This window comes from Gastrolobium bilobum, unplaced genomic scaffold (assembly GCF_033153095.1).
Source record: "Gastrolobium bilobum isolate Gb01-03AN ecotype WA unplaced genomic scaffold, APGP_CSIRO_Gbil_v1 utg21352, whole genome shotgun sequence".
NCBI lineage: Eukaryota > Viridiplantae > Streptophyta > Magnoliopsida > Fabales > Fabaceae > Gastrolobium > Gastrolobium bilobum.
In genome coordinates, this window is record NW_026899749.1 from 54,168 (window position 1) to 68,375 (window position 14,208).

The 14,208-nt window shown below is 40.3% G+C and overlaps 1 protein-coding gene across 1 annotated transcript; it reads left to right on the top strand.

Moving 5' to 3' along the window:
* The first annotated feature begins 4,821 nt into the window (after window positions 1-4,821).
* On the top strand, window positions 4,822-9,285 carry LOC133293212 (uncharacterized). The gene is made up of 2 exons (XM_061491749.1): window positions 4,822-5,587; window positions 9,011-9,285. The coding sequence occupies exons 1-2, from the start codon at window positions 4,822-4,824 to the stop codon at window positions 9,283-9,285; spliced, it is 1,041 nt and encodes a 346-aa protein (XP_061347733.1).
* Window positions 9,286-14,208: the final 4,923 nt, after the last annotated feature.

The window sequence follows — 14,208 nt, forward strand, 5'->3', positions numbered from 1 at the left end:
AGGCTCAGCCTACCTTTGCTAAGAAATTCCACAAGAGAAAGTGGGGGACGGCGAGGCTCTAATACCATGTTAAGAACCAACTTGAAAAAGGGTATTCTAATATATTATAGAATTGTAAATTATATGTACAAAAGGGTTCTCTATTTATAGAGAATACACGACCTAGAATACTTGACCTAATGGGCTAAGCCCAATACAACAAATAACAAATAAATAAATAATAATATTTACAACAATTTACAACACTCCCCCTCAAGCTGAGGAATAGATATTTATCATTCCCATCTTGCTAGTAAGTTCTTGAAATCTGTCTGAAGGAAGCCCCTTTGTTAATATATCAGCTAATTGACGCCCAGTGGGAATGTATGGAGTGGTAATCAACCCGCTATCAAGTTTCTCTTTGATGAAATGGCGGTCGACCTCAATATGTTTAGTCTGATCATATTGAACTGGATTATGAGCTATACAAATAGCGGACTTATTATCACATAGCAACTTCATAGGTCCCTCACATTTTATTTTGAGATCATCATGTACAATTTTCAGCCATAGTAACTCACAAATGCCTTGAGCCATAGCTCGAAATTCAGCTTCTGCATTTGATCTGGCAACCACATCTTGTTTCTTACTTCTCCATGTCACCAAGTTACCGCAAAGAAACATGCAATAACCAGTGGTAGAACGACGGTCAGTCACGGATCCAGCATAATTAGCATCTGTGTAGACTTCTAAAGATAGATTGCCATCACGTCGGAATAACAATCCTTTACCAGGAGTACCTTTAAGATACTGAAGAATTCTCTCTACTGCCTGCATGTGTTTTTCCTTTGGATCGTGTATAAACTGACTGACAACACTAACAGCATAAGCTATGTCTGGTCTAGTATGGGCCAAATATATCAATTTCCCAACTAGCCGTTGATATTGTCCTTTATCAACTGGAGGACTCTCTTCTTCATAGCCCATCTTGTGATTCTGCTCAATAGGAGTATTAGAGGGTTTACACCCGAGCTTTCCTGCTTCTTTGAGAAGATCAAGAACATATTTCCTCTGGCTGATAAAAATTCCATTGCTTGAATGAGCTACTTCTATCCCTAGGAAATATCTCAGTTTCCCAAGGTCTTTGATTTCAAACTCAGAGGCAAGCCGTGTTTGCAGAATCTGTCTCTCCACAAAATCATCACCTGTGATAATAATATCATCAACATATACAAGGAGCACAGTAAGCTTCCCATTTTGGGAGTGCTTGAAGAAAAGAGTGTGATCTCCTTGACTCTGTCTGTATCCTAAGGTCATCATAACCTTAGTAAACCTTCCAAACCAAGCACGAGGTGACTGCTTCAATCCATACAAGGCCTTTTTTAATCTACAAACTTTATTTTCCCCCTTCACAGAATCAAAACCAGGCGGGATTTCCATGTAGACTTCTTCTTCTAACTCACCATTGAGGAAAACATTTTTCACATCAAATTGATTTACATCCCAATTGTAATGGGCAGTAAGGGATAACAAGATTCTCACTGTATTCATCTTTGCAACTGGAGCAAAGGTTTCTTCATAATCAATGCCATAGGTTTGAGTGTAACCTTTGGCCACTAATCGAGCCTTGTATCTCTCAAGAGTGCCATCAGAATTATATTTCAGGGCATAAACCCATCTGCACCCTACTGCTTTCTTTCCATTGGGTCTATCAATAACCTCCCATGTTTTATTTTTCTCCAAAGCATTCATCTCCTCTTGCATGGCTTGAGCCCAATTCCTATCTTTCAAGGCTTCATGTACTGATTTTGGGATTGCAATAGAATCTAGTGCTGAAACAAAGCTTTTGTGCTGCACAGAAAGATTAGCAGAGGAAAAAAAGTGGGAGATAGGGTATTGAGTACAAGAGGGATAGAAGGAACAAGTTTTCTTATGACAGATTTTTTTCCTTTTCTAAGAGCAATAGGTAAGTCATCAGAAGCAGAAGCAATGGTAAGTCATTAGAGATATCAGAAGAAATAGACAAATCATGAGAGGAAATAATATTAGAATCAGAAACAGGAGATTCAGGAGACTCAGAAGAAATAGGAGATTTAGGACTTACCAGTGGTTCAGACAATTGAGGTTGCTGGTGAGACAGTATGGGTTGTTTCCTCCTCTGATATACCAATTCAGGTGTCAAAATTTTCCGTATCTCAGGTGTATTTGAAGGTTCTGACACACCAGGAGCAGACACACTAGGAAGAGAGAAGATTGATCCAGACTCAAAGAAGGAAAGAGACGAGTCTTCTGAAGAACTGTTCTCCCCCTGACGATGAAGACCCAAGAAATAAGATTCAGATTCTTGAAAGGTGACATCCATAGAAACAAAAAAATTTCGACTTGGTGGATGATAACACTTGTACCCTTTTTTATAAGGGGTATAACCAAGGAAGACACACTTAAGAGCCCTAGGATCCAACTTACTCTGATGTTGTTTATGAACATGGACAAAGGCAACACATCCAAACACTCTTAGTGGAAGGCTCTGCAATATGGGAACAGAAGGAAAGAAGGAAGTCATGGAATGAATAGGACTGATATTGTTAAGGACCCGTGAAGGTAAACAGTTGATCAAAAAAGTTGCAGCTAACACTGCTTCTCCCCAATAAGAACTAGGAACAGATGTCTGGAAAAGTAGTGCTCTAGCAACTTCAAGAAGGTGACGATTTTTCCTTTCAGCAACCCCGTTTTGTTGAGGGGTATCAACACATGTGAGCTCATGAATCATACCTCTGTCTGAAATGAATTGTGACAAGCGTTGATTGACGTACTCAGTACCATTATCAGATCTGAGTCTTTTAATACCCTTACCAAACTGAGTCTCAACCATGTGATGAAACCGAATAAATATCTCTGGTACTTCAGACTTGTCTTTCATCAAGTATATCCATGTTACCCGAGTACAATCGTCAATAAAAGAAACAAACCACCTTGCACCTGAAACACTGTGCACTTTAGAAGGGCCCCAAACATCAGAATGGATAAGAGAAAAAGGTTTCCTGCTTTTAATAATGCTAGAAGGAAATGACACTCGATCGTGTTTTGCAAATTCACAAGCATCACAATGAAAGGTCTCAACCGACTTATTGAGAAACAGAGAGGGGAACATAGACTTCAAAAGACTAAATGGTGGATGCCCGAGACGCTTGTGATGGAGCCAAATCATAGACTCTGCAGTAGAAGGATGACGTGTCATTAATAACTGATTTTTGCTAGCATGGTATGGAAGGAGATGATACAATCCATCCTGTTCATTAGCAACTCCAATTGTCTTCTTCGTGGTAAGATCCTGAATAACACAATGAGAAGGAAAAAATGTGATAGAACAATTCAAATCAGTTGTAAGTTTTTGAGTGGAGATAAGATTAGTAGAAAGCTGAGGAACATAAAGAACATTTTTAAGAAACAAGGAAGGTTGAATTTGAATGTTACCAGAACCAATAACTGATTTATGGGATCCATCAGCTACGGATATAGTATGACTACCAACAGTAGGATGATAAGAACAAAACAACTCAGTACAACAAGCCATATGATCAGTTGCACCAGAATCCAAAATCCATGAGGTTTTAAAATCAGTGCAAGAAGAAAGAAGAGATATAGAACGTGTGCTCTTACCAGATAAGATCAAAGAACTATCATGCTCGGCCATTCTTCAATAAAAAAAGTTAACAACCAGCGATAAAATCAACCAAACAGAATATCAAATGACCTCCGATCAGAAAAATAATCACAGATCGAGACAGAAGACAAGGAGACGAGAAGAATGGTGATGGTCCGGTCCAAAAACACGGCCGCACGTGCCTCCACGCGTCGGAGAAAGGAGCTGCGTGTGGGCTTCACTTGCCGGGAAAGGGGCAGCGCGTGAGAGCGCGTGGAGGGGCTTCTCTAGCTGAGATTTTTCTGGCGTGGTCGTCCGGTGAGCTCGCACCTGTCTGTGGGTGGTCGCGGTTGAAAAGTCACCGGAAAGTGGTCCAAACGGTGAAGACAGATCTGATTGGAGGCGGTCAGAGGTGTTTGGGTTGTTTGTGGCGGAGGAATAGTGGTAGAATGATAGAACGGAGAAAAATAAGGTTAACAATGGTCCCCTTGGTCCAAAAGGTCCCCGGAAAAATTTTCCGGTGGCGGCTGATGGCTGCAAGAGGCAAAGAAATTAGGGTTTTGTTAAAAAAAGAAGATAATATGCGGGGAAGCAAAGCCCTCAGATCGAGAGCTTTGATACCAACTTGAAAAAGGGTATTCTAATATATTATAGAATTGTAAATTATATGTACAAAAGGGTTCTCTATTTATAGAGAATAAAAAAGTGAGGTGACCATTCGACTCAGAAGGATCCGACGAGTCGACCGCCGCTGGACCCATCGCCGTCATCCGCCGCCACGCGCCATCACATGCGCGGCCAGTCTCCGGCGCGTGAGCTCCACGCGCCGCCTTCCCGACGTCTTTTTCCGCCGCGACTTGCACAGACCTTCTCGCCGGCTTCTCCCCTTCCAGAGGTCAGATCAAAAATTTACAAAACTTGATTTTTCATCAACGGTCAACCCTTCTCTTTTTATTCATGGCTTCCTCAAAACACTCTTCTGCCTCCTCATCTGCCCCAAATTCTCAGTCCTCTGGAGACAACTTAGGTTTGCAGATCTCCAATCACCGGTTGAACGGTAAGAATTTTCTGCAATGGTTTGAATCGGTTAAGTTGGTCATCCGGGCAAAGGGTAAGATGGGCTATCTTGAGGGAAAAATTAAAAACCTATTGAGAATTCTCCTGATTATGACGATTGGGAGATTAATAATTCCTTGGTCATGGCTTGGCTGACTAATTCCATGGAACCACAGATTGGCCAAACCTATCTGTTCTTTGATATTGCCAAAGAAATTTGGGATGCTATTCAACAGAATTACTCCGATCTGGAGAATACCTCTCAAGTTTTTGAACTGAGAAATAAGTTGAGAGACTTTTGTCAAAGGGGTATGACTGCTACTGAATATTTTACTGCACTAACGAATTTATGGCAGGAATTGGATCTTAATTATGTATCTGATCTTAAGGGATTGGAAGCTAATACCCAATTTAAAAAACACTTGGAGAAGGAAAGACTGTATGATTTCCTTGCCGGATTCAACCGAGATCTTGATGAGGTTCGTGGTCGAATATTGGGGCAGCGACCGTTACCTTCACTTGCTGACGCATTTGCTGAAGTTCGTCGAGAAGCCAGTAGACGGAGAGTTATGCTGGGAGAAAAGGAGTCGCTTGATAAGTCTGATGATATGTCTGCATTAGCTGCCAACCGTACCATTGACCGTTCCTCCGGAGAATCAAAACGGGATGGTCGTCTATGGTGCACCCACTGCAATAAAATTGGTCATACCCGTGAGAAATGTTGGGAAATCCATGGGAAACCTGCAAATTGGAAGCCCAAAGGACAAAATAAAGGTCGTGCCTATCAGGTCTCTACTGATGACAAGGTTGATGAGCCTTATGCATCCTCTGACTCTGATGGTGTCTTTCTTAGCAAGACTCAGTTTGAACAACTTCAGAGACTTTTGACTCAACCTCCTAAGGCCACTAGTCATGTGGTCCAGCAAGGTACAACTTTCCATGTTGATAGTCAAAATCATTGGATCCTTGATTCTGGAGCCTCTGATCATAATACAGGTAATCTTGGCTTGTTTTGTTCATACACTCCATATGCTGAACCTTCTCGGGTCAAGATCGCCGATGGCAGTTTTTCCCAGATTGCGGGACACGGAACCATTAAACTTTCTGAGCTGATTACTTTGACATCAGTTCTTTATGTTCCTTCTCTGACTTGTAATCTCATTTCCATTAGTAAGCTCACCTCTGAGTTGCATTTCTTTGCTAAATTCCTTCCACATGGTTGTGTTTTTCAGGAACAGGACTCGGAGAGGATGATTGGCAGTGCTAGAGAGGATGGTGGACTTTACTACTTTAAGGAGGATGTGACTCATGAAGCTGTTTTCGTAGAAAAAAACTCTATGTTTCCTTTTGATTCATGTAACGATGTTATGCTGTGGCATCGTAGGCTAGGCCATCCAAATTTTATTTATCTTCAGAAGTTGTTGCCAAACTTATTTATTAATAAAAGTCCAAGTTTGTTTTCTTGTGATATTTGTCAACTTGCCAAGCATACTCGTGCTCATTATCCTTCTAAAGTTCACCATGACTCTTCCCCATTTTCCTTAATTCATAGTGACATATGGGGTCCAGCCCGTATTAAAATTATTTCAGGTGGGTGTATCTTCTAAAGGATAAGTCCGATGCTGCTCCGTGTTTAAAAAATTTCATGCCATGGTTCAAACCCAATTCCAAGTTGTTATACAAATTCTTCGTACAGATAATGGCAAAGATATTTTAACTCTATTTTTGGAGAATATCTTTCCCAACATGGTATCCTTCACCAAAGCTCGTGTCCTGACACACCCCAACAAAACGGAGTTGCGGAAAGAAAAAACCGACATCTCCTTGAAATTTCTCGAGCTCTTATGTTTACCACGAGTGGTCCTAAATATCTTTGGGGAGAGGCAATTCTCACTGCCTCGTATCTGATAAATCGAATACCATCTCGCATTCTGAAATTTCAGTCTCCTCTTTCTAGTCTTGTTCGTATCTTCCCTTCCTTCTGAGGTGTCTCCTTCTTACCTCTCAAGTTATTTGGTTGCGTTGTATTTGTCCATATTCCCTCCCATCAACGGTCTAAGCTTGATCCTAAGTCTCTCCAGTGTGTCTTTATTGGTTATTCTCCTACTCAACGTGGCTATAAGTGTTATTCACCCTCTCTTCGTAAGGTCTTTGTCTCTATGGATGTCACTTTTTCTGAGAATGACCCTTTCTTCCCCTCGACTTCTCTTCAGGGGGAGTCTATAGGAGTAGATGGAGATCAGTCATGGGAACCTACTGATGCCACAATATTACCTCTACTTTCGGAAACAGGGGGAGCTACAGAATCCTCACCATCAGGAGCCTCCTCAAAATGGGGACAAGTTTATAGCAGGCGAAAGCCTCTTCAAAGTGTGAATAACCCAGAGCCTCTACACTGCCAGGATTCTGAACCATGTTCTAGTTCCAGCACCCCAATACTTGAGTGTCATGGTGAAAATGATCTATACTTGCCCATTGCTCTTAGAAAAGGTACTCGATCTTGTACTACTCATCTTATTTCTAATCATATTTCATATGGAAAGTTGTCCCCAGAGTTTCGTGCTTTCAATACTATGTTGGATAGTACAAAGATACTGAGAAATATACATGAGGCTCTCAATGATCAAAAATGGAAGGATGCTGTCTTTGAAGAAATAAATGCTTTAGAAAGAAATGGAACTTGGGAGATAGTGACCCTACCCAAAGGAAAACAGGCAGTAGGATGCAAATGGGTGTTTACAATAAAATTCAATGCAGATAATAGCATCAACAGATAGAAGGCAAGATTGGTTGCAAAGGATTTCACTCAGACTCATGGGATAGATTATCATGAGACTTTTGCTTCGGTTGCTAAAGTCAACACCATCCGAGTTTTCTTATCTCTTGCTGCCAATCTAGATTGGCCTCTGCAACAGTTAGATGTGAAGAATGCATTCCTAAATGGTGACTTACATGAAGAAGTCTATATGGATCGTCCACCTGGTTTTGAAAAGGGAAATGGATCAGTGTGTAAACTAAAAAAGTCTCTATATGGATTGAAACAGTCTCCCAGAGAATGGTTCGACAAATTCACACAAGCAGTCAAAAGAAGAGGCTTCATTCAAGCACAGACTGATCATACTCTCTTCCACAAACACTCTAAGGATGGTAAAATTGCTATTCTTATTGTATATGTAGATGATATAATTCTTACAGGTGATGATATTGAGGAATTGAACACCTTGAAGAAATTTCTAGCAGCTCAATTTGAACTCAAAGACCTTGGCACTCTCAAATATTTCCTTGGTATGGAAGTTGCTAGGAGCAAAACAGGCATCACTCTAACACAAAAGAAATATGTTCTAGATCTTTTGTTGGAAACAGGAATGTTAGGGTGTAAACCTGCTGAGACACCTGTGGAACCTAATACCAAGTTAGGTATTGAAGATGGGAATGAGGTGGATAAAGAACAATATCAGCGATTGGTTGGTAAACTAATCTACTTATCTCATACGCGTCCTGACACGTCCTGACATTGCCTTTGCGGTGAGTATGATTAGTCAATTCATGCACTCACCCAAGGAGAAGCATCTTAGTGCAGTCTATAGGGTGCTTAGATACCTCAAGAATACTTTAGGAAGAGGATTATTCTTTAAAAAGCAAACAGTGGTTGCAAGAAGTAGTGCTGAAGCAGAATTTTGAGCTTTAGCTCATGGAGTCTGTGAAGGAATCTGGTTGAGAAGACTTCTTCAAGAGTTGAAGATTTCATATTCCCTACCAATAAAACTATATTGTGACAACAAGGCAGCTGTTAGCATTGCACAAAATCCTGTGCATCATGATCGAACAAAGCACGTGGAAGTTGATCGTCACTTCATCAAAGAAAAATTAGATGATGGAAGTGTGCGTTTGATATATGTTCCAACCAAAGAGCAAACGACAGATATCCTTACCAAGGGCCTACACCGTCCAGCATTCGAAGACTTGATTGGCAAGTTGGGAATGATCAATATTTACCTCCCAACTTGAGGGGGTGTGTAGAAAATCAGAATTCAAACATGTTTCCGTTTTTATTTCCTATTAATTAGGATTAGTTATGATTGATTAGGATTGATTATGATTGATTAGAATTGATTGTGATTAGGATTGATTAGTCATCGCTTAGTCATTCTTAGCTATTCGTTCTTGTATAAATACTAACTCATGTAATTTATTCAATATCAATATACAGAAACTTCTTTTCAATAGGATGGTATTAACATTTGTGATATCTAAAAAGCAAGAAATAAACACAAATTTTATCAACATGAGAGGATCTGTGTATTTTTCCCCCATAATATTTGTTTTGGATAGCCGACATGCATAGGCCCAACCACTGGGTCCAGTCAAAAAAGTCTACTTCTAGAAGGCAGCATAGGATTCCTCCTCTTCCCCATGCACATGGCTACCCCTACATACAGGTAGGGGTTCAGCATGCCTCGCCTGAAAAGGCTAGGCTGGCTAGGTTGACTAGAGCTCCCACTCTAAACACCCCCTCTCACATTGAGGAAGAGGTTCTTCTCCTCCATTCAGCTTCATGCGCTGCTACCATGGAGAGCAATCCTATCCATGAAAGAAAATGGCCTTGAAGGCCGATGGCATGTGAGGATGAAAACAAAATTTTTTTCCAAGCGGAATCACACAAGCTAATCAAGATACATGCTTTAAGACAGCATGATGTACCTTGTTCGTGATTCAAAACTCCAAGATGATCAGTGTTAGGTTTGAAGGTTCAACCCTCTAACGTTGATCCACACCACCCTACGTCAAGATGCAAGAACCCTTCTTCAAAAGCCACCAAACAAACACCACAAGGAAGGCACTTTAGGCGTCCCAATAGGAGAAGAAGGAGGCAAGGTTAATGTATTTAGATGAGTGAATTTTTCAGCATGAAAAACTCACAAAGTGGCGCATGGATTCTATGAGAAAAGGCTAGGTAATTTTCGAAAAACCGTAAAGAGAACCTCACAAAAGGAAGCACACTTGGAGATGAGAGAATGATTGAATTGAATCAGATTTTTCTCCCAAAAAGCTGACCTATATATTGCCCAATGGTGGAGGAATAAGTGGAGTTGTTGCAATTCAAATCTAGCCAACAATCTCCTATCATATCCTCATGAGACTAAGTCTATACCTAGTCAAAAATCTGACTTAATAACCATCATATGGCCAGCCATATGGTGCACCCTTATTTAGCCCAAAAAGAGTCCAAATACATTGAGTAGTTGCATTCAAATTTGAACCGACTCACTCACTTATTCTCTCAACCATCCAAATCTGATTGGAGCTTATTGGTTGATCTTATGACAATCATAAGACCCCAAAATCAGCGCCCCAAATCAGCCTTGGATGATGCCCAAAGATCTCCTCTTGATACTTGGGATTTGTTCCAACAAGATCTTATCTTATCCTTTTGTTATGAAACAACTTTTCATAGCCAATTCAAATTCGAATTCATACATTTAAATTCAAACGTTCAAACATTTAAATTCAAAATTCAAATTCAAAATTTAAATTCTAAATTTAAATATTTGATAATTAATTTAACTAATTAAATTAATTAATAATGTCTTGGACCATCCAAGCTCATTACATGTACCATGCGCCCTTTCCCTCTTAGGTGGGCTTCCAAACTTTTTCTTGGGCTAACAACCTTTATTAGGCCCAATACCTTTAATGCTATATTCATCAAGACAATAAGGTGTTAGTGTGTGAGCCATTAGGCCCAACATAGCACTGACATAAATGGGCTAGGGCCCAACAAGCCCACAACCCATTTAATAACAACACAGAGCACTACCAATGCTTTGTTGCCCCAGAGCTAGTCAGGTTAATGACATGATCATCCTATTACATATATTTGGTTACCGTATGTATTTCCTTTCGTCTCGGTTACCTTCCCTTTAAACCTAGGGTGAGGAAATGTATCAACCCTTGCGATTTAGGTAAGCTTTAATTCGAAATAGGGAATCTTCAATTTACTGACTCTAAAGGCATATCATCTCATGATCTCTTTTACTATACAAAGATTCTCGAGTCCTGTAAATGTCATCCCGATTTCCCCAGTTTTCAGATAACCTAATCCCTTACAGAGATTTGATGAATTCCTTCAGCTTATCACCCTAGGCCTGTGCTCTTTCAGTACATGCCAAAAAGTATACCTATAAGTCTCCATGTTTCAGGCAGACGAGGTATACAATCAAAACATGTCTTCTAGAACACAGTCTAGGTGACAACTTATAGTCTAAGGAAAGACATACCCAAATATTAAGAGACTGCTCTAATGATACTTTTGTAAGATTTTCTCATAGAGTCTCTTTGTGGGTCTTTTCAGTGCGAGCTATACCCTTATAGGTCCACCCACGTCTTTAGCTAAGACATCTCCATATTTGTAGCTCATGAGGTCTTTACCTTGTATCCGAATACAAGTAGATAAGTCGTGCTAGTCTTACCCGAGATTACTGATCCCCATTCTTAGTGTCTCTAGACTAGGAACATAAAATTAGGAATAAACATCCGGTATCCTTAAATCCTCATGATCGTGATCTCATCACAGATACTTAAGAGATACCTATTTTATTCCAAGGGGTTTATCCAGTTACTCATATAATATATTAACAATAATATTGAGACAAAATATGAAACAGGATAAAGAGTGCTTATTATTTATTTGCGATAATATAAAAAGGACCACATATGTCCTAATCTAATCAAAAGATTGTCTCTAGGACATCCATATACTAACAAGCTCCCACTTGGCCTAGAGCCAATCTGACCTAAGTCGTATACCTAAAGCATCATAATGACTATCATGTTTTCTCTGAGAAATAGCCTTCGTCAGAGAATCGGCTAGGTTATCATCTGTGGCAACATAATCCATCTTTACATCCATTATATCAATGGTTTCTCTAATCATGTGATATCTGCGGAGCACGTGCTTAGATCTTTGATGAGACCTAGGTTCCTTTGACTGTGCAATGGCTCCTGTGTTGTCGCAAAGCAACTATATGGGCTCATCTACGTTTGGAACCACCCTTAGTTCAGATATGAACTTCTTGATCCACACGGCCTCCTTAGCCGCTTCTGAAGCAGCTATGTATTCAGCTTCTGTCATTGAATCTGCTGTTATCTCCTGGTTAGAACTCTTCCAAGATACTGCCCCACCATTTAAGGTGAATACGAATCCTGACTGTGACTTGCAGTCATCTTTGTCACTCTGAAAGCTGGCATCAGTGAATCCTTTCACTGAAAGCTCATCAACCCCACCATAGACCAAAAACGCATCCTTAGTTCTTCTCAAGTACTTAAGGATGGTCTTGACTGCTGTCCAGTGAAATCTCCAGTGTCTGACTGGTATCTGCTCGTAATGCTCAAAGCATATGAGACATCTGGTCTCGTACATATCATGGCATACATGATGGATCCAATAGCTGAAGCGTATGGAATTCCACTCATGAGATCCTTCTCAGGCTGTGACTTAGGACACATAGCCTTGGAAAGATGTACCCCATGACTGACGGGAAGAAAACCCTTTTTCGACCCTTCCATGCCAAACCTCTTTAGCATCTTGTCAACATACGTGGATTGAGATAAACCCAACAGCCTCTTGGATCTATCTCTATAGATCTTTATACCAAGTATAAAGGTCGCTTCTCCCAAATCCTTCATGGTGAAGCTTTTTGAAAGCCAGTCCTTCGTTGTTTGTAATGTGGGGATGTCATTTCCTATAAGTAATATGTCATCTACATAAAGTACCATGAAAACGACATTACTCCCACTAACCTTCTTGTAAACACAAGGTTCATTCTCGTTCTTGATGAAATCGTTACTCCTAACGACTTCATCAAAACGAATATTCCAACTCCTTGATGCTTGTTTTAGCCCATATATTGACCTTTGAAGTTTGCATACCATATGTTGTTGGCCTTTGGCTTCAAAACCTTCAGGTTGTGTCATGTACACTTCCTCCTTCAAGAATCCATTCAGGAAAGCGGTCTTGACATCCATTTGCCAAATTTTATAGTCGTGATATGCTGCTATGGCAAGCATGATCCTAATAGATTTGATCATGGAAAATGGTGAGAAAGTCTCATCATAGTCAACTCCTTGTCTTTGACGATATCCTTTCGCAACCAACCTAGCTTTGTAGGTTTGAACGTTGCCATTTGCATCAGTCTTTCTTTTAAAGACCCATTTATTACCGATAGGAACTATTCCTTGCGATTTTGGAACCAAGGTCCATACCTTGTTTTGATGCATCGAATCTATTTCAGATTCCATGACTTCAAGCCATTTAGAGGAGTCAACATCCTTGACTGCCTCCTCATAGTTACTAGGTTCATCATCCTCGAGGGTTTGTTGATTCTCAATCATAAACCCATACCTCTCAGGTGGATTGATGACCCTACTAGACCTGAGGAGTTGTGTGTTTACTTCTCCATTGGAGAACGTCGCATGTGGAGCAGACTCGGGTTCCTCAATCTGTTCATGTGGTTCTTGAACTTCTTCAAGATCAATCTTACTCCCACTGGCTCCTTTAGAGATCAAAACATTCTCAAGGAACTCAGCATTCTTGGACACAAACACCTTGTGTTCATCCAAGGAGTAAAAGTAGTATCCCTTAGTACCTTTGGGATACCCCACAAATAGACATTTAGTACTCTTAACACTAAGTTTGTCTGATGCCAACGCTTTGACATATGCTGGCGATCCCCATACCCTGAGGTAACTCAGGTTGGGTCTCATACCATTCCATATCTCATATGGTGTGGTCTGAACAGATTTAGACGGTACCCTATTTAGAAGGTATGCCGTTGTGTCTAAGGCATATCCCCAAAACGATTTTAGAAGTTGAGTCTCACTCATCATAGACCTAACTATGTCTAACAAGGTCCTGTTTCTCCTTTCGGAGACACCATTTTGGTGTGGTGTGTAAGATGCAGTAAGCTGCGAGATAATTCCATTTTCTCTCAGATAATCCTGAAACTCATGGCTCAGATATTCACCACCATGATCTGATCGCAATGTCTTAATCATCTTGCCATGTTGTTTCTCTACTTCATTCTTATACTCTTTGAACTTTTCAAAGGCTACGGATTTATATCTCATTAGGTACACATACCCAAATCTTGATTTATCATCTGTAAAGGTAATGAAATAGAAGTATCCTCCTCTAGCCTTTATAGACATTGGGCCACATACATCACTGTGAATGAGTTCTAATAACTCACTAGCCCTATGACTCTCAAGCCCTGTAAATGTCATCCCAATTTACTGACTCTAAAGGCAGATCATCTCATGATCTCTTTTACTATGCATAGATTCCCGAGTCCCTGTAAATGTCATCCCAATTTCTCCGGTTTACAGATAACCTAATCTCTCACAGAGATTTGACGAATTCCTTCAGCTTATCACCCTAGCCCTGTGCTCTTTTAGGACAAGCCCAACAGTATACCTATGAGTCTTCATGTTTCAGGAAAACGAGGTATACAGTCAAAGCATGCCTTCTAGAA